Below are 20337 nucleotides of genomic sequence, written 5' to 3'. Positions count from 1 at the left end.
CGGCACGTATTTAAAAGGTCTGAGAACGAAGGAAGAAATAACTTCCGTAGATAAAAAATGGGTATATAGCATACAAATAGCCTTATAATCAAGCCCTTAAAGTTCTATACAAAAAGCTTCACGTTTTGTGGTCGATATTTTGATGAGGAAGGCCTTGGCAGAGGCGTACGTAGACTAAAAAAACCGACCTCGTAAGTTAGCACAATACGGTTTGGTCGGCCAAGCGCATTGTAATACCAATGGTATTGTTATACTAAATAGTCACGTGGTGAGTTAATAAGCAGAGAAAAGGAGGCAGCTACCTACGGCTCTCTCCCATACAAAATCTTTTCTAGTTATACCGATATTGATGGTGGCACCTTAACGATGTCGTCAAAAGTCAGATTATCGTAAGATTACACCAAAAAACCGTCCGATCAAGGGGTGTAGATCGTAATGTAGAGGCTATCGTTATATATCCCATACCCCCATAAAGAGTTTAGCAGTCCTAGCACCCTCCGAGCTTTTCTCAGTTGCTCTTTTACTTCAGGATGACCAATGTGCTTCCTAGACCTCTTCATTATCTCAAGGTGCTACGTTATCGATAAGGATATGGCCCGTGCATACAACATCAAAGAACTCAGAACTACCATATAGAACATAGACTTTGAAGCTCTGTCTGATAACAGCCATACCCTTATCTAATCAATAAAGTTCCACCGACTTGGATTGCAAAAAAACCTTCCCAGAGCCTTGGAAGTCGCCCAGCTTTAAACCCTTTGAGATTAATGATTGGCACGACCATGGCTAGCTAAGTCTTCTGATCACGGTTGGCCAAATTCTTATCGATAACGTAGGACGATAACTGACCGGTGATGGGATAGCCTCACCTATTTGCTAGGTATCCCTTGCAACGGTAGAATTCGTCCTACGGTTATCTAAGAGCCAACCGTAGGACGAATTCTACCGTTGTAAGGGTTAAGTCTATCCTGCAGTCCTGAAGCCCCGTGGTGTTCATGACGGAGTTGATATGGTAAGTTTCATTGAGGAACACCTCACAGCCACCTCGTCCGCATTCGTGGAAGGCTTTGCGAATAGCGATTGCATCATCGATGGAGGAGTTCAATCCAGGTTTGACAATGCATTCTCTTTTGGATTGAGGATTAGGCTGCGGTTGTACTGCGGTGCTACATTCGGGGGCTAGTGCGAGAAAAGAGTGGTAATGCTGAAGACCACAGAGGCCAAATTTCTGAAAGCCATAATGAGTGCATTAATTGAATAGTGTCGACCTGAATCAGGTTGTCTTACCACCCTGACTCAGTTACCTACCCCCCCGACTCGGTCACCTACCCTCTTGACTCAGTCACCTACTGTTGAATTATGAGCGGTGCATTATGTAATGTAAGTTGATTGTATTGTGTATATAGAATGCGGGGGCATCCTCTATACTAGTATGATTATATAATCATCACATGACTGCGGTAATGATCCTTGATTTCCAACACCCCCTGTTTCTGTTGCCACCCCTCCCCCTTTTCCTTCCTATTGCCTACACCTTCCTCATATATGTATAGAGCCCTAGAGCCACATTCAATAGACAGAGTCCTCATTCTTTAATATTCCGGGCTCTCCGGCCTCCAACTCCTCACCGCCTTGCTCACCGACATCCCGTTTCCCACCGGTCTCTCATCCGGCCCCAGCAGCATCTCCAGCCTCCCATCCCCAACAGCCCTCCCATCCGGCATCGGCAGCCTGTCCGGGCTCCCGCTCCCGACCGCCTCCCCTCCGAGCCCCCGCTCCCCACAGCCCAAGTACCCTCCCAAGCACCCTCCCAACCGCATCCCCATCCACCGCCGTCGCCTTCACAACCCGTAATGGCTTCACTAACACCGTAGCCTGCTACCCCATCTCCCTCCTCTTCGCCCGCGGCATCGCCGAGCCGGGGAATGTGGGCTACGTCGCCGGCCCGCCCCCTCGCATCTGCGTTGGCCTCCTTATTTAGCAGCAGCAGCGGTGAGCTGGGGGTCCAGGGCATCGACTACGCGGCGGATATGGCGCGGGCGAGGGAGATGGCGGGGTTGGTGGGGGGAGGTGTCCCGGGTCGTGTTTGGGGGGGGGGGCGCAGGTTGTGCATACTGTAAGTCTGTTTGGGGAGATGGAGAAGGGGTTTGCGGGGAAGATCGTGGTGAGGGTGAGTGCGTGCGGTTTTCTTAGGGGACCTTTTTGTGGTGCTTTTTTTCTGGGTCTTTTTCTGGATTTTTTTGGTGAAGTGAGGGTTGGTGGGTTGGGATTTGTGGATGCTCGATGATGAACTGAATGATGATTGAAAAAGATGAAGTTCTAACTATGACGAAAATAGGCATTTGATATTATAGCAATCAATAAGTGATTGCTACGGAAACAAACCAAAAACGAACAAAGTGAGTCTGCTTAAGTAAGCAGGAAACGCGTGTGGAGGACTCTTCCAGATCCTTCCTCACTCGAGAATGTTCGAGGGAGTTCGGGGTTTCGAGGCTGGCTAGTGGAACCCTCCCTACTCTGTTGCGTTTATGTTGCTGTTTTTTTTGACGGGATTGGGACTCGGAGGGGGGCGTTGCTGACAGGTTTTTGGTGTTAGGCTATCGTGATGTTCGGGGACTGCTATTGCGAATGTGGCGAGCGGTAAGGTCAAGACGTATTGCGCAACTGGAGATGACGTTTGTAAAGGGATTTTTGTGATAACGGAGACGCATTTGAGCTACGGGTCTGACGCTGCGGATGCGGAGTTTATCAAGACCACGATTGGGACGTAAGGGAGCTTTGGAGGGGGTTAGCAAATGTTATGTGGGGAGGATGGGAGGACCTGGTGGGGTGAGGGTAAGGTTGGCTGGTTGTTACCTTTGGATTTGGGCTTGGAGCGGGATGGCTGGGCCAGCGGCGGAGAGTATATTTTTGAGTATATGGCCATCTTCGAATATTGGCTGAATAGAATAGGCCAAGCTTCTCTTAACACGCTTATGTTCAGGGCGGCTAGGCGGAGCGCCAAAAACCCAATTATAAGATTTTTATATGTCCCACTTTATTAAAAGTGTTGACCGAGCGCCGATCACTGATCGTCGTCTGCTAGATTGAGACTAGATCAGGGGTATCTTGGTACCATGTATATATAGTCTCAATCTACACACGAGTTCATGACCTAGTATTTCCGGTCGACACTTGAATCCTCATAATACTTACCTTCATACATCATTTTCCCCTTTGTACGGAGTAGTCTGCGTAGGCCTAGATAGGATCCGTTTCAGATGTTAATCAAAGAGTCAATAATAATAATACTTGCCCTCACTCTAACCCTGGCGGCATCTCCCTCACAAATCTGTCATGAAATCATTCAACCACTGCTGTCTTGCAATAAAACTCCTGATCCTCTTCCCAAACACCCACAGCGGGATTGTCAGCATGCAAACTGCCAAGAAGCATCCACCCAACACATTAAACACCTTCAACGCACCATCCCGCGCTAGCCAGTCGTTCACGAAATACGTCAAGCCGAACGTAAGGATGTTACGCGTGTTGATGGCGACAAAAGCCTCTTCAGCAAGATGCGGGTACGAATCGAGCAGGTAGCCAAAAACGCAGGTGGACAGGAAAGCAAGACTCATGTTGGCGAGGCCGTACGTGAGCACGGGGCCGGCCCAGTGCGTCTGGTCGTGCACCGTGACGCCGAAGCCGAAGAAGCCGACGGTGCCCAGGATGACGACGACGATCATGAGCACCATGCGGAACTCGGGCTCGTACACGCCGTGGTTGCGCCTCGTGAACTTCAAGCAGATCCAGTCGTTCAGCGGGCCTGAGATCACTTCGCCGATTATGGTGAGGATGAAGGGAGACAGGCCCGTGAGGCCGGCTTCGCCAACCGAGAAGTTATAGGGCGGTGCGACGAAAATGACGCCGTTGACGACGCTGAAGACGACGATCCAGGCGAGGGTTGTGCCATAGAGGAGGAAGGCCCATAGTACAGCCGGGTACCAGAACATGACAAAGGGCCGCGCGAAGACTTTCCAGATAGGTGCTTCTGTGTAGCGGCCTGAGAACACTCGCAGACTGTGGATGTAGGACATTCTCTTTGGGGTTGAGACGGAAGAGGGGGCTTGCTCGATTTGGAATTCTTGCTGTGACTTCTCGACTGAGGCCATTTCTTCCTCGCTGCTCTTTCGAACCACCCGCCGTGGCTTGATTGGCGGACGGACATATGCGGTTTCGGGGACGAGGAAGAAGATCGTGATGACGAAGATGCCGAAGAAGATGGCGCAGATGCCGAATGTCCATCTGAATCCCAAGTTCTCAATGATGTAGCCGCTGATGAAGCTCGCACCTGCGATACCGCCCAGCAGAAAGAGATTCCACAGGGCGATGCGTGTAGCACGTTGATGTACAAAGTACAGGTCGCCGATGGTAGCTTGCACGAGCACTTCGTATGGTGCCATGCCGAAGCCGCCTACTATGCGGGAGGCAAGGAAAGAGCTGTAGGTCTTCGTCGCAGCACCCCAGACATTGACCGCAAAAAGAATGCAAATGGCAGCAACATATACAGGACGCTTTCCGTAGACCTTAGCGAGAGGATTGGCAATGAAGACGGCAAGGCCAATGGTGAGGATGAGCCAAGCGGTGGATTGTGCAAGCGTGTTAATGGAAATATTAAGGTCTTTGGAGATGACGGTGAAACCTGGCCCAAGCATCGGACCGTAGGCTCCTACGACAGCAGCAGAGAGGCTTACGATGCAAAGAATAAAATCTTTCTTCCATAGCGGCCACTGGAAAGACGTCAGACGATTTGTTTCCAGGTGTTTGTTCGCTTTTCGCGAGACAGTTCAATTGAACGAACTTACGTTGAGGGGATCGTTTGGATCATCGCTAGGTTGGGGCACCAACAGCAAATGAGAGTATCTCCCAGTGCCGTGCTTCAATTGATCGGTTGGGATATCTTGAAGCTCAGCGGGCACATCGGATTGATCGTTCATGAGAGCTGTGGAGTTCTATTAGTCACAGATAGCTTAGAAAAGGGAAGATGGATCAACCACTACATACCCGTCCCCGGGACGTGCTCTATACGATTGCATTCTAGTATCCCGAATGGCATTTTGGCGGTTCGGGTGAGGACTACGGCGAATGAGGAGGAACAAAGAGATAGTTCTCCTGCTGACGGTGAGACAAGAAGGCAGGCATTAAGTATTAGCAATATTTTCAATAGGATAGTTATTGTGCAGGGTCGGCAGCTGTACCCTAATCAAATGTCCCCCACTAGTAAGGGAGACCGTGGGAGGCTGGAACGGGATCGGGAGTGGAGACTAGGGGGCGACACCCCGGCCGTGTGTGAGCGGGAATTTCTGGGGACCGCGTGTGGGGCATCTCTGATTGCTCGACGTCGCAGCCTGAGTCCCTCATTTAGCCGCTTGGGACAGCTGCATTTCTTCGAACTTCGAAGCTTCGATGTCCACATTCCGCCACATGCAGACCTTGGCTTGACCGCCTGCCTTAGCGAGGGCCATTTGATTTGCTTCTCGTCCACTTTTGAAGCAAAACCAGGAATTTGCTAACCACCACCACGTGTGAGAAAATGGCATGCCCAGATGGTCTTGAAGATGGCTGGAAGAAATCGTCTTCGGCAGTTGAAGCAACTGCCGGGATGCCTCAAACTCAGAATACGATTCCGCTAGGAAACCCGAAAATTCGGTGTGCTTCGTGAGGCACCCAACTACGTAGAAAAGCTAGGACGCTAACATTTCGTGGCCATTTACTCGACTCAAGGCCTTGCTTCCGCATCCGGCCGTAGCGACGCCGCTGTATCTGCATACATCGCATAGGCGTGTGCTTCTGCGTCGTGGTCCAGCAACCATTTCTCCCTGGGCAGCTTGATCGATGCCGGGTTCGCCCTGACCCGATCAAAATCAGTTTTATGCCACTTATCTCGCGTCGTTTCTCCTGTCTTTTGAGCTGCCCTAACCCTGTCGTATCGAATCTTCTCGTATGCGCGTACAGCCTCAGGAACGTTTACCTTCCCAGCCAGCTCCAGGCAGACTGCCAGTGTCACCCCGTCTTCCATCGCCTGCGACGCGCCCTGAATAGATGTAGGTAAAAATGGATGAGCAGCATCGCCGAGAAGAGCGATGCGAGCCTTTGGGGAGATCCATGTAGGTAAAGGGTCTCTGTAGACGAGTTTCCAGTCGACCAGCTTGTCCTGGGGCGTCGCACGGATAATGGCGTGGACAATTGGCGCCCAGCAATCTACCACTCCCACGGCGTCTTCAATGTCTCCAGGTGCTGACCAGCTTTCCTCTACATCTGCTTTATCCTGATGTAATTTCAGTCTTAGAAATTAAAATCAGATGCGGGCGTGGTACTCACTTTATGGGTCAATACCCAGCTAAAGTCTTTCCCGTTCTTTATGGACGCGGCAAGGAAGTGAATGTCCGGACCCAAATAGCCAACATGCTTGTCCCCGTCATTGACTAGATGCGCAGTCAAGGGATTCTTCGCAAGATCATCTGAAGGCATCCAAGCTCTGTAGATTGCATAACCAGATGACTTCGGTTTATCCTCATACCCGAGGACGATCTTCCTTGCTGTAGAGCGAACACCATCTGCGGCCAATACAACGTCTGCGGTTATTTTTTCGCCGTTGGTAATCACGCCGGCTTCGGTGTCGGTCTCGAAGTATTCGGTCACTTTCCGATTCAGTTTGATTTCCACGCCGATACTCAAAGCGTGGTTGTACACAATCTCGTGGATCTCGCCGCGGTGTCCATTAAATTTCTTGCCATACTCGACCCCATCTGCCCACACCTGAGTGTATATGTGGTCACCATGATAGTCGTAGAAGGCTATTCTGTCACTAGAATGGCAGATTGGGTCGAGCTGTTCTTCAACACCAGACCAACGTTGGAATATGTGGCCAGCATTTCCTCCGAAGCTGATGATATCACCCAATGGCTTAAGTTCTTTGAATGACTCGAGGACCACCACCGAACATCCCTTTCTTTTGCATTCAATGGCTGCTGTGAGACCAGCGAAACCAGCACCGACAACAATGACGCTGATCAGCTCGGGGGTAGATGAAGAAGTCATGGTGGCGTCGACAAGGAAAGGTGTGCAAGTAACACGGAATAAATGCGCTCACAATCTGAAGCGTTTAAAAGAATTCAACCATAAAGCGTAAAATTTTCAGAGAATGCAGAGGCACAGCTTCTAAGTAAGCCATAGCACGCCTCGATGTAGACGGGGAGGGCTATAGTAACGCTGATATATGGACCCAGGAGAGCGGTTCCAAGTCCGCTCCTCCGGCTAGTGCATACGAGGCACGTGGTATGGTGATACAAGGGGGTGACATGAGCGGGCCAACCGCCCTCCCTGCAAGTTTTGGTGGCATTATAGTAGCGTCCCGCTAAAATGCTGCCGATATGGTTATAATGCCACCAAAACTTGCAGGGAGGGCGGTTGGCCCGCTCATGTCACCCCCTTGTAACAGTTTCGAAGCTTGTCTTAGCATGCTCAGGCCACATTGGGAGGCCGGCCCGATGGCGCTAACCCAGTTTAGGCCATATATCCCATTGTGGTCTGAGACACTTTAGCCGACGTTTATAGTGCACGTCGCTATATCCGTATAGCTAATATTATCTTCTTCTTCTCTATGATACTGGAATATCTTCTGCTTGGTACGGAAACTATTATATAGGGGGAACATTTATATACTGAATTAACTTTTTAATTAATCTTATTGGTAGAGTTGAACTTCGAAAAAATGGGTTACCTAACTAAATACCTTATTAAAATACCGACATACTTACACCTGCGATGTACCCCCTAATATTAGATTAATAAATTTTTTATTTATGTCGATTTATAGAGCTTATAAAGCGCTTTAAAATGCTACTATTTTTATTTAAATATTTTAAGGAAAAGTAATATTATGCTAATATAGAATTTGTATAAGCTCTGCGGAAGACTTAGGGGGAGCTATATGGAGCTCCGCACGAAGCTCTGTAAAAGCTCTGTACGAAGCTCCGTAAAAGCTCTATACGAAGCTCTACTTAAAGCCTATCTGGAGCTCTAAAGCTCTACTAATATGTAGTACTAATACTAGGAAGTCTTACAACTGTCTTTATGAACGGCTCTAAACGGCTCTGCGACGGGTCTACTATTGCCTATATAGTCGCCCGTATAATTATTGGTACGAATAGCTCTGTATTGTCTCTACGATGGCTCTATTACTGCCCATACAATCGCCTATATAATTGTCCGTACGAACGGCTCTGTATCGTCTCTACAAACGGTGTTGTAACGGCTCTACAAATAGCTTTACGAACGGCTCTATGAATAGCTCTACAGCGGCTCTACTAACGGGTCTGTAACGGCTTAACAGCTCTATATTGTCTATACGAACGGCTTTGCAATCGCCTATATAATTGTTTGTATAAACGGCTCTACAAAGCTCTATAATTGTCCGCATAAGTAGCTTTACAACAGCTCTACGAACGGCCCCGTAATAACTCTACAATCGCCTATATAAATTATCCGTATAAACGGCTCTACAACTGGCTTAAGGGGAGCCGTATGCGGAGCTCTTCTCTATCTAGATATTATCATATATAGGAACACCAAACTTTTGTGTATATAACTACCACGTATTGCGTATATAACCTTTACTACTACTACTTTATAGATCTCCCCTTTAACCGCTTATTTTATTCCTATTATTATTACGCTAGGTCTATTTCTAAATACCCCTTTAATTCTAACGGCCTCCGCTATACTATATATATTTACTACTAGTATAGTAAAAGGAAAAGAAGTAGGCCTAATAATAGCCTCCGTAATAGCCTCCGTGGCAGTCTCTACAGTAATCTCTATAGTAGCAATCTCTATAGGAGTCTCTGTAGTAGTATCTATAGTAGTCTCCGTAGTAGCCTTAGCGGCCTTAGTAGTATCTATAGTATCCTCCGCAGTAATCTCCGTAGTAGCCTCCTTAGCAGCCTCTATAGCAGCTATAGAACTCTCCGCACTACTGCTCTAGTTATAACTAGCTACGCTAACCCTTCTAATCTAGCTAGTTTAAAACTTATAAGATCTACTATATAACTAATAAGAAAGCTTTATATTAAAGGTTTAAATAAAGGCGGTTATATAGCTTAAATTAGTACCGGCCTCTATTATAGGAGTTAGTATAGATATATTTATAGTAATAGGTATAGTAGGCTAGTAGAAAGGAGGTTTGCGCTATTATAAAAATATTTAAGGGCTAGAAACCGCTCCCTTAGTTTAAACGGCAGCTATTAACTATAGATAATTACCTTTAGGAGATTAAGCTATAGGAGCAGCTACAATAATAGGAGTAGTAGATGCGGTAGCTATGGTAGTAACTATATAAATAGACATGGGAATAGACACGGGAACGGATACGGGAACAGATACGGATAGGCAGCGGTCGTCTGGTTCTAGCAACAGTCATCTAGTTCTGGCGACGGTTATCTAGTTCTAGCGACGGTCGTCTAGTTCTAGCAATAGCCGTCTAGTTCTAGCAACAGTTATCTAGTTCTAGCGACGGTCCTCTACTAGCTGCCGTTCTAGTACCTCCTAAGGTAGGGAGGGTATAAGGAAGGGTAAAAAATAAGGTGGCTACAAAGGGGGTAACTTAGCAGAGGCACGCGTAGGCTATCAGGAATATAGCGGGGACCCAATAGCACTATATGTCGCGCGCGCACCCAGGGGAGGCGTCGCATTAGGGGGGTATCGCGTTAGGGAGGGGTGTCGCATTGGGGGGGTGCCGCTTAAGGGGTGTGTGCATAGGGGTGTCGCTTAGGGGGGTAGGAGAGATGTCACTTAGGGGGTATCCTGCCAGGAACCTAACAGGACAATTAGGAAATACTAGTTTCCTACCAGGAGCCTAACAGGACGATCAGGAAATACTAGTTTCCTACCAGAAACCTAACAGGATAATCAAGAAATACTAGTTTTCTGCCAGAAGCCTATCAGGACAACTAGGACGATCAGGAAATACTAGTTTCCTATCAGGAGCCTGTCAGGAGCCTATTAGAACAATTAGGAAATACTAGTTTCCTGCCAGGAGCCTATCAGGACGACTAAGACGATTAGGAAAATCAAAATCCTGCTAGGAGCCTACTAGGATCCTGTCAGGACGACCAGGACCTCTAGCTAAAACTACTAATAATACACCTCCAGCTCCCGGGACATTTAAATCACTCGCGCTCTGCCGTGCACGACTCGAGCCGATGTCATGCCAACATGTGGGTTTTCCCGATTGGGCAAGGGTGGCATCTGACCCAAAAATTAGCGCTGGAGTCCATTTCTTGCAGAATCAACCCGCAAATCCATTTCCGGCGGAAAAAAACCCTCAAGGCCATTTCTCGCAGAAAGGTTCCTCAGACCAATCACCTGCAGGGGAAAAGGCTCTTAAGTTCATTTACCGCAGAATTATTTCTCAGGTCCATCTCGTGCAGGACCAACCCTCAAGCTCATTCCTCCACAATGAATCGTCTGGCTACTTTCTTACAGAACCAACTCTCAAGTTCATTTCTCAGTCATAATCACCCTTTTGGGTCAATTTCCTGCAGAAAACCCCTCTCAAGTTAATCCTCCCTCATCCCACTGGCCTCGTCAACGGAAACGCTACCGTCATGCAACCTCTAAGCACCAGATCTCCGCTCATGTCGTGGGAAATGGACTTCGAAGCTATTTCTCCGTCTCTTCATTGGCGATAGAAGGTCTCCCATGCGACACACCTACGAAGACAATGATAGCATCTGTACGAGCTCTCTGAAGCCGTGAATAATTATATAAATCGACGATGTTCGGTATGTCTTTTCATTTATCGGCATCTGAGCTTGCAGCATCATTTCAAATCCCATTAATAGAAAAGCCAGCTTTGCATCGTCTCTCGACATCGAAACTTCGACTACCATGCCTCATTCCACCGAATAGAAGTGCTGCCTGTGTAAGTTTCAAGTCTAAACAGAGTAGACGAGCATGCTGACCCATGCGCAGGTGGCGTCAAGCAAGACGGCGACAAGTGCGAGGAAACCGATTGCAATAGTCACGAGAAGTGTAGTGACTGCGAGAACATCCACTACGCCAAGGCGGAGGATGAGGTGACGAACTAGATCTGATGCTCTTGTGAGTTACTTTTCCGAGTTTATGGTTCATTCATTCTGAATTAAGTGCAGGCGGCGAGCGGAAGGATGGTGGAGACGACACTTGCACCAAGGATGGTCGCAGCAACCACAAACGCTGCGACGATTGCAACGACATTACTAAAGCCAAAGCCTAAGGGAACTGGGAAGTACGGTCCCATCAGGTATGTCGGTGTGTCCCACAGAGATACACACCACTGCTGGCCTTGAGTTTCTTGCTGGTGACGAAGCGTGAGGTTGCTTGTGAAGAGGAGTGGAAGGCCCGCTGGTCGGACCGTCTTCCCCTTGATATTGGACACTCCTCCCGTATTTCCTTGCCAGTTTCGTTATCTTGCTGAGTCTTTCTTAAACACACTCATTAGCTTGACACAAAATGTACCAAGTTGCGGCCGCCAAACTTACTCTTGCCTTCATGGATGCTACTATGCTTTGTGAGAAATCTAAGTGGCAGATGAAGACCTCACAGGGACAGAAAATAGAACACCTGCTGCCAACAAACAACCAGGTTCACATTAAGCTTGCAGTTGAAGTACACGCTGTTCAAAGGAAGTTAACACTATAGGCTCAGCGATTCCTTGCTCCGGTTCGGGCAATGCCAGCGATCCCTGCCTGACACCACTCTCCTCCTGCGTCTCATCCTCGGAAGCGAATTGACTCTCAAGGCTGAGACTGAAGCGATCCTTCCTGATGAAAAGACCAGTGGCGGCCCCATCACTGTGCCCTCCATCCAAATCAAAACCCCCGTCTGAGTCGGAATGCCCTAGGCCGATTGTCAAGGACCAGCTTGACGTGTGACTGCGGGAGGTCCGCCGCCGGCGTGTGAGGGGCCCCAAATTGGACCTTCTGGTCGGTGTCAATTGACCGCTCGGGGAATTTGCTGAATCCTGCTGGCCAGTCTCGTCACTGCTCCAAAGGCCCTCGATCAAGATCGTGGGTGCCTCCGGGGAATTAGATGCCCCATATTCAGTCCTCTGGGGTGATTGCCGTGTTGGCGTGGCACAGCCGTCGTCCGAGCCGCCGTCATCCGATCTGCTATCGTCTGAAGGGTCGGCGGGTGGAGATGCGATCTCTGTGCCGGCCTCTGTTGCAAGTTCCGTAGCGTCGTCCTCCGAAGGGGCATCTATGTCAACGATTTGGCCATCACTCCGTCGCTTAAAGAGACCATTCACGCATCCCCTCTCTAAGCATTCGTCTGCAGTAAATCTATTCTCGGGTCTCATCGTTACCATGTTCTTGATAAGGTCTATGACCTGGTCGTTGTTTTCATCCAGGTCATCGATCCTACTGAGAAGTATATTGGCCCAGTCCTTGATCCACTCCGTTCGCGGACGTTGGTCGTTGCTGTCATAATACGGGAGACCAAATATCAACTGCATCATGATGACGCCTGCAGACCAGATGTCTATTAAGGGCAGGTAACCTATCCTACCGATCGGACAGACCTCTGGCGCGGCGTACAGAAGAGTTCCACAAAAGGGGTTGAGGAAACCGTTTCTTGCGACAACTTTTGAGAGGCCAAAATCGGATATTTTGACGTGAAAAGGGTGACGGTTCGCGACGAGCAGGTTTGCTGGCTTGAGATCCCGATGAGCCACCCGATTGTTGTGGAGGTGGCGGAGGCCGATGAGCATCTGACGAGAGGCGCTGACGTACTCTTCGGGCTTAATATCCTGGAGAGCCTCAAGACTTCCAAGACAACAGTATTCCATCACGATAAAAGGGTTGGGTTTCTCTTGGAAATATATGGCCGGCACAATGTTGCGCTTTCAAAAGGATTAGCGCTAGATCAGAAATAGCCATGGCGTCGAACTCGGACTTACATGCGGGTTGTTCTTCATGATCATGTACTCATTCCGTATTCCGTTCAACCAATCTTCTTCCTTCAGCTTCCTCTTCTTGCTATCATTTCGTGTCCAAAACGGTGGTTCGAACTTCTTGGCGGCATAGACTTGTCCATCACGTGCGTCGATGACCCTGATGACTGATCCAAATTCACCGTGTCCGATCTCTTCATCGTCCAGGTAGACGGGCTGTTTACGGGGAGTCCGAGGTTGACGACTGAAAGGTGCGGTCGTGGGATTGCTTTCCTGCTGTCGTCGACAAATGCCTGTAAATTCTGCCAGTATTCACCTCCTCCCCCTAAGCGGTGGTTGGGGAACTCGATGTCGAATGCCAGGCCATTTTCGTCAGGGGCATAGATTCTGACTTCTTTGAACTTCTTTTTTGCCCCTGGCTCGAAATACAGAAACCGTTTGTCGTCCTTCACTGTCGATTTCTTCCCTGGCCATCATGGCCGACACATGTTCCATACCTCGACATATCGTGCAGCTCTACCCAGAACATCGGGGTGATGGTAATGCAGAACTGGCGGCTGCTGATGCCATTAGTACCTCGATGCCCCAGGAGGTAATCACAGACGCGCGGATCGGTGCCGAATTGCCGTCCCTTGGTAGGGTCCTTAGGTAGCTTATCGAGCCGCAGCATGATGCGGTCAGCGGAATTGTAGTTGGCCTGCTCGGAAGACGGTCCTGGAGCCGGAGTGGGCTCCCGGCTGTCAATGGTTGGTTCTTCGGCGATGCCTTGACCACTGTCCACGGCTGCCTTGAAGTAGCTATGGGCATTCTCCGGGAGGCGAAAAGCGGCACTGGCCAGATTGTTTTTACCCCGGGGGGTCAAGACCGCGAAGACGTTTGGGTCCGACATGTCTGAATGGAGGTGATGAAAAAATGAATAGGACTACATAGAAAGGTAGGGGGTGGATAGACGATAGATAGATGATGGATAGAAGGGTAACTGATGGAAATTTTGAATTGTGGGTAGCAGAAGAGGAATGGAAAGAAAGATGGAGATTTTGGGGGAGGATGGTTACGGGCATGGCTTGATAGTAAATGGTCCTGTCTTGGCTGCTGTTCCCATGGTAGAGGAATGGGGGATTCGTGCAGGGGTGCGCTGGCTGCCATCAGCCAACTGGGTGGCCCGCGGCGCCATGTCGGGGTTATTAATAAGGGAACGTTCGGTTGCAAAAGCGTCAGATTAAATCTGAACTGAAAATCCGGCAGAAAGAATGCATTCCTTCCCGATTTGGCACGCGTCTGTGGCTCTACGGGTTGCACGGACGTGTGCAATCTGAAGCCCTCAGACTTAAATGAGGAGCTTCGAGCTCCTGATTTGAGCTGACGCTAAGATCTCGGTTCAGATTGTATATATGGTAAAGTGTGCCTAGTTTTAGCGTGTTCCCTTGGCGGTGAGAGGAACACCCCGGAGCCAAAATTTGCAACCAAACGTTCCTAAGTCGGACGTTTCATGGTGTTGCGGGGTCACCCATGTAGTCGCCATGACTCACCCCCTAGTCACCTGACACCCTGACACCTCACTTCGCTCCTTGTCTTAGCATGCTCAGACCACAGGGAGGCCGGATAAATCCGGCCCGATGGCACTAAACCAGTTTAGGCCATCTGTCCCTGTAAGGTCTAAGACACTTTGGCCAACGTTTATAACGCACGTCGCGATATCCGCATAGCAAATATTACGGATATTCACTTCTTATTCTTACAACAAGTTTAGGCAGCTTAAAAAATTCATTGATTATACACTAAGCTCCAGCAAATCGAATGGTTTACGTAAGAAGTCTCCCCGCCTTCCCGTTCCTGATATTAATTTTAAAATAGCCGTAACGCGGTTTGCTAAAGTGAATAATTAGCAATATCCGCACTAATAATGCGTTAATCTTAACCACCCACTCTCTATCTATTATATCCATAATCTAATAATTAAAACCTATTAAGATCTATCTATTATAACGTATTTAAGTTTTCCCTAACTTTATCTAACCCTTTACTCTCCCTCTACTGCTTTTAAACGCTATCTACTAATACCTCTATTAAAGTAAATAAGGCAAAGAGGTTGTAAACCATAAGCCAGTTAAGCAGATTAATAAGCTGGCAGTACGTAATAGGCTAGGGATTACATTAAAATGGATCCCTAGCGGTCTCTACAGCTATATAGCCTGTAGAGGGAGCTACCCCAGCTTATAAATAGCTCTTATTAGCTTTAAATAAGCAAGCTAGATAAAGCTATTGCGGAGATATATCCGTACCGTGGTTGTACGGAGTAGCTTAAGGCCCTAAGGGTGCTAATATTTAAGCGGCGAGATCTTATACTTATGGCAAAGACGTCTTTTAGTAAAAGTATAATAATATAAGCACTACTATGTCTCGTACCTAATGCAGTTGTTATTATTGTTTTTCTACTTAACGCAATTGGGTTAGAGTAAGTAAAAAAGATTGTAAAGCTACCTTATATTTAACCTATTTATATATAGGGGAAGATAATATCCGCTAAGCTGATTAAGGATATTCGTATAGGCAGCTATATATATATCCTTATCTCCCTAGAGCTTTTGGTTAGTAATAAGCTATATAAGGTTCTAATAGACCCAATATTTTGTTCTCATATTACCCTTATAGTGGTTAATAAAGTATACCTACTTACTAATTAGGGAGAGACCTTCCGTATAGCGTACGTATAACTCTTTAAAGTACGTTCGGTCTTAGTTAATAAGCCTTAGTTTATATATACCGCAACGCTAGACCCCTTTACATTTTAGACTGTATATAAGCTGGCTGGGTTTAAACCTAATATATAAGTTATTAAAACCCTAATTAATTAGCTAGAGCTAAAGATTATACGGAGGGTTATAACCGCGCTAGAAAAGAAGGACTTTTAAGCTCTTTACTTTACTATTACTGCTACTCTAGTATATTCGCATACTGCTAGTAATAGTAACTAAGGAAAGGGCGAGTAATCGAGAAGCCGCTTAATATCCGCACACCACCAATAGTTTAATCAACTTTAGCTGATTTTAAAGACGATTATCTTCTTTAATTTTAAGGAGTAGATAGCTGCCTATCGTGATACTATTCGCAGCTAGTTAATCTATCGCGGCTATAATGCTACTGTTGCTAGAGAAGCGGTTTAGAGCTACTACTTAACGCTTGCGGATATTAATAAAGACCGCTTATACGCCGAATACGCGCGCCTAACGTCTCAAATTCGAATTTTTGTTACATTAGATACAGTAGCATACGGTGTAGATGTCCTAAATATCTACCGTTTGATTTAATATAGAATGCCTCGCTATAAATCCTATAATATACTAATACAGCGGTTTAGCCGGGCAGGCTAAGGAGAAGGCCTCTTAGGCGAAGCAATCTTTATAGTTAAGAGCCGCTAGCGGGGTCCTTGTAATAAATTAGGTGGTTTTAAGTATACACAACCTTAGTATATAGGCGATTTTCGCATAAGCGCGCTACGCAATAATATCCACGGGCGATAAAACGTAGAGACTGCGGATATTGCGGGTGATGCTTTATCTATAGCGTTAGTTAGTACTAAGTAGTTAGTAAATATAAAAAGCGGGCGTAGGTTAAGCCCTAGTGGTTCTATAGTACGCCTACCTAAAGAGCTTATTGTACTAACCCTACGCCTAAAGAAGCGGTTAACTAATACGCAGTTACGTGGTAAACTGCCGTTCACCCTATAGCGGCTAGTTAATAAGGATTAGGTATGCTTGTAAGAGATATAACTTATATACTATAGAGACCCACAGTCTACTGTTAGTAAAAACTTATATTATAGTAACTATAACCTAACAATATTTATAGATTGCGAGTACGATATCCGCACTAGCTATAGTACGGATATTACGAAAACCTGCTGGGAGCCTATATTAAGTAATATATAAAAGTAGTTTATATAATAGGCGGAGGCTAGGTATTAGGATATACTATAAACGCCTATAGTTAATTGCGTTATACTAGATAAGTAGCTCTATCGCCTCTATAATATAGGGTAGGTTCTAGATATGGTATTATTAAGGTAAGCAATGCCTAAGTGGGATCCTAATATCCTTAGTAAGGAGCTTCCGTCCCTTATTAAGCTTTTAGTAGATAAGGAATAAAAGCAGAAACAGGAAGAAATAGGGCAACTCTTAGGTCCTTTTGGGTTAATTATATAGATATTAAAGCGGTTTTCCTAAGTATTAAAGCAGCACGCTGCTATGGATAAGTACTTATTATAAGCTCTTATATGGGCTTCGCAGGTTTTAGATAGGAGATTTAAAATATTAGCGCCGTGGCAATTAGCACTTCGCTATAGCGCTAATATATTATAGGCTAGTTAACAGTTAGCTATAGACCTCTTGCCAATAACTTAGGAAGAGGATATACCTATACCTTTGCCAACTCTTAGGTCTCTAGCTCCTACTCCTCTATTATTACCCTTATACTAGCCGTTAGATATATCTCTACCGCTAATAACCTGCTAGTTAGATACGTCTTTATTGGTACTATAAAGGCGGTTAGCGCGATTAAATAGAGGTAAATATATGCGAAGAGTACTATAGGAAATTAACGGTAACGCTAATTAGTATATAGCGGGCTAATATTAGGCGAGGTTGGCTGATATTAGGCGGGGTTAGCTAATACTAGGTAAGTTTACCTTATATCCGCTAAGCGGATATTGCAACCACAGTAGCTAATATCTATTAGGACGATCTTTTTTCCCCCTCCTACTTTATACCCCTAGTAAGCGCGGCCCGGGAACTAAATAGATTAATTAATTAATAATATTAATTACTTAGGAATATATACTAGTGCTACTAACTATAGCGGATATTAAATGGTTGTAGTAGTAGCTTATGGCTAATATCTTGTATTACTTATTAAGCAGCTTATACGTAGGTTAAAGCTAGGTTTAAGTAAAGTTGGTAGGTAGTATAAAGCCATCTAACTTATTATTATCGTTATAGAGATTAAGCTTATTAAATATGGCGGAAAGATTACCGCCTAGCTATAAATTAAACTTGTTAAGGGTAGATTAATTAAGCTGTTTAATGCCTAGTTGTAATAGAGGCGGCGCTTTTATCTTTACTTGCTATGCCTAACGGCGAATAATAGAGCCTGTGGTAATCGCATTAGTAAGCGATTAAATATCCGCCGTAGTAGATTTAATAGTATATTAAGTAGATATCCGTTCGCCGAATATAATCTTAAACTTTGTACGTAGTGGCCCTATATAATTAGTTATATAGATACTTTAGCGGAAGAGCGAGTCTAGGTTAAATGTTGAATTGCTATAAGCGTATATAAGCTGCTTCAGCTCCCTATTAAGTAACTCATTGTTGAGATCTATTAGGTAGTAACTATTCTGTTTGCCGCGGTTATTTACTAAACTATTTACTAGGATAGCTTGCTAGAGCTTAGGGGAATAGGCATCTATTAAAGTTAACTGGAAAAAACGTAATATCTTTAGTAGATAGTTTTTGTTCTAACTACCTGCGAAATAGATATAGATATGGGGGAGTACGCGGCTAAGCAGGCCGATATCCGCAAGCTTAATGGCGTGCTTAAGGACTTTATACGTCTCTACTAGTTATAAGAAGTAGATATGCGTTAGAAACTCTACATTAGCAGGCTTAAGAAGTGTTTATAAGGATGTAGCACTACTAGCCTACTTAGGGTAACCCTTTTGCCGCGGTTCCGTAGGCTGGCTAGCATAGTTAGCTGCCTAAGAGACTTTTTAACTAAAAATAGCTATGCGGATATCCTTAACTACTACTAATAGACGTTACGGAGATAAACTCTTAAGGTACTGCTTAATATCTATAGGCGACTTAGTGTTATAGGAGTCCTTAATTTAAGTATAGAGTAACGCTATAATACGAGCGTCAAAGCTATAGAGAATTAGCTCCTCTATATAATGAAACGGCGCGCGCTTGGCTAGGATATTCCTTTAGCCTAGGTGGTTTATATAGATATACAGCGTAGAGTACTCTTAGGCTAATTGCTCGCCACTATAGTGATACCGTATAACTATATATAGGTAGTTTAGCTTTAGGTGCTAAAGAGCTAGAATAGGTAGAGCCTAACGCAGGCTATTGTAGGCGGATATTAACTTAATATATTCTCCCCAACACAACCGAATAAGCTTTACGGTCTTTTAATTACTATAGATTAGAAATAGTCGCTCCTTAAATACTTTATTAGTGCGTTATAGATTTATTTAATAGAGAAAGATATTATTTAGTACCCTATAGGTTTTAGATATAGAAGCCTCTTTAGTTATAATAGGTCCTAAATTAAGCCTAAACATCCGCGTAGCGGGTATTATATTAATAGTAGGCATATATAGATGTTTAAACCGTAGGTTTTTGCTAAGTAATATATTAAGGCCTAGGTACGCTTCTATAATAGCTTTATAGATTAAAGCTGTTAAGATCTGCTTTTATATCTCGTCTTATAGATTACCTAGAGCCTCTGCAATATCCGAGAACTTAATTGGGATATCTATACAAAGCATACTTTATTAAAGCCTACTATTAGGTATATATACGCCAAAGATAAGCTTACTAGTTATACGCGAATAGAACGTCCTAGTATTCCTAAGTGTTTAATACTAAACTTATTAGAGGTAGTTAAAGTTATTATAGACGACAATTATATTAGAAGCGGCACCTATTAAACGGATTTTTACCTATATATAGGTTAGTGTGCGTTTATACCACGGAGATTATAGGCTAAACCTTAACTCCTGGGCTACCCGCTCCTTCTGCTAATTTAGAGTAATATAACTATTAATTAATCTAAGCCCATAGAGTACAGAAAGCACGCGGCGCTTAACGCCGTTAGCTTAGAGATATATCCCTAACAGCCATGGGATATAATTTATAGAGTTTTATAAAAGGCCAAATGTAAGTATAAAAGCTATTAGAACCGCACGGCCTTTATATAAAGAATATTTATATTAACCCTCTTAATATGCTGTAATTATATGCTTTAGTATAGGTGCGTAAGTCTTTATGGCTTAATAGCACTGCCTAAGGTTAAGCTGCTTAATATCCGCATATTAGTTAAAGCTGCTAAATAGTAACTCTTTCTCCCTTAGCTCTTTAAGCTTTCCCTAGATAGTAAGAGTAATACTAGTACCTACTATACCGCGTTTCTCTATCTCTTTAGTATAGATATTTAGGATATTAGTATCCTTTAGGAGTTTACTAAGGAGCTCCCTTACTCTTTTCTTCTTTAGTGCCTTATATAAACCTTTAGCCATTATAATCCATTTAAGTGCTAGGTCTCCTATAGACATCCGCTATAGCCTAAGACGGTTAATAATTGCCCAG

The 20337-nt window shown here is 45.4% G+C and overlaps 4 protein-coding genes across 4 annotated transcripts; all 4 read right to left on the bottom strand.

The window, feature by feature from the left end:
* Positions 1–1373: 1373 nt before the first annotated feature.
* Positions 1374–2404, bottom strand: K441DRAFT_165022 (uncharacterized protein). Its single transcript, XM_067640281.1, has one exon. The coding sequence runs from the start codon at positions 2012–2014 to the stop codon at positions 1637–1639; it is 378 nt and encodes a 125-aa protein (XP_067509483.1). The 5' UTR covers positions 2015–2404; the 3' UTR covers positions 1374–1636.
* A 919-nt stretch (positions 2405–3323) lies between these two features.
* Positions 3324–5095, bottom strand: K441DRAFT_536921 (MFS general substrate transporter; the record flags this gene model as incomplete). The annotated part of the gene is made up of 3 exons (XM_067642442.1): positions 3324–4769; positions 4845–4981; positions 5044–5095. 3 exons carry the CDS (start codon positions 5093–5095, stop codon positions 3324–3326), a joined length of 1635 nt encoding a protein of 544 aa, XP_067509482.1.
* Positions 5096–5296: 201 nt separating this feature from the next.
* On the bottom strand, positions 5297–7233 carry K441DRAFT_627152 (FAD/NAD(P)-binding domain-containing protein). The gene is made up of 2 exons (XM_067646162.1): positions 6361–7233; positions 5297–6307 (listed from the first exon to the last, which is right to left on the bottom strand). The coding sequence occupies exons 1-2, from the start codon at positions 7078–7080 to the stop codon at positions 5759–5761; spliced, it is 1269 nt and encodes a 422-aa protein (XP_067509481.1). The 5' UTR covers positions 7081–7233; the 3' UTR covers positions 5297–5758.
* Positions 7234–11491: 4258 nt separating this feature from the next.
* K441DRAFT_164986 (kinase-like protein) lies at positions 11492–13212 on the bottom strand. The gene is made up of 3 exons (XM_067640280.1): positions 12980–13212; positions 11562–12922; positions 11492–11503 (listed from the first exon to the last, which is right to left on the bottom strand). The coding sequence occupies exons 1-2, from the start codon at positions 13001–13003 to the stop codon at positions 11672–11674; spliced, it is 1275 nt and encodes a 424-aa protein (XP_067509480.1). The 5' UTR covers positions 13004–13212; the 3' UTR covers positions 11492–11503; positions 11562–11671.
* Between the last annotated feature and the right edge of the window lie 7125 nt (positions 13213–20337).

The sequence above is a fragment of the Cenococcum geophilum genome, assembly GCF_001692895.1.
Source record: "Cenococcum geophilum 1.58 unplaced genomic scaffold K441scaffold_3, whole genome shotgun sequence".
Taxonomy (NCBI): domain Eukaryota; kingdom Fungi; phylum Ascomycota; class Dothideomycetes; order Gloniales; family Gloniaceae; genus Cenococcum; species Cenococcum geophilum.
Note: the sequence above shows the minus strand (reverse complement) of the source record. Positions and strands in the feature narration are given on the sequence as shown.

What these genes read in the sequence shown, in the direction of transcription:
- K441DRAFT_165022 (XM_067640281.1), bottom strand. Translation starts at nt 2,014, where the DNA reads ATGCCCTGGACCCCCAGCTCACCGCTGCTGCTGCTAAATAAGGAGGCC.
- K441DRAFT_627152 (XM_067646162.1), bottom strand. Translation starts at nt 7,080, where the DNA reads ATGACTTCTTCATCTACCCCCGAGCTGATCAGCGTCATTGTTGTCGGT. An exon ending in GCTGGGTATTGACCCATAAA is followed by an intron (nt 6,308 to 6,360) that starts GTGAGTACCACG and finishes AAATTACATCAG; the next exon opens with GATAAAGCAGATGTAGAGGA.
- K441DRAFT_164986 (XM_067640280.1), bottom strand. Translation starts at nt 13,003, where the DNA reads ATGATCATGAAGAACAACCCGCAT. An exon ending in TCATGAAGAACAACCCGCAT is followed by an intron (nt 12,923 to 12,979) that starts GTAAGTCCGAGT and finishes TCCTTTTGAAAG; the next exon opens with CGCAACATTGTGCCGGCCAT.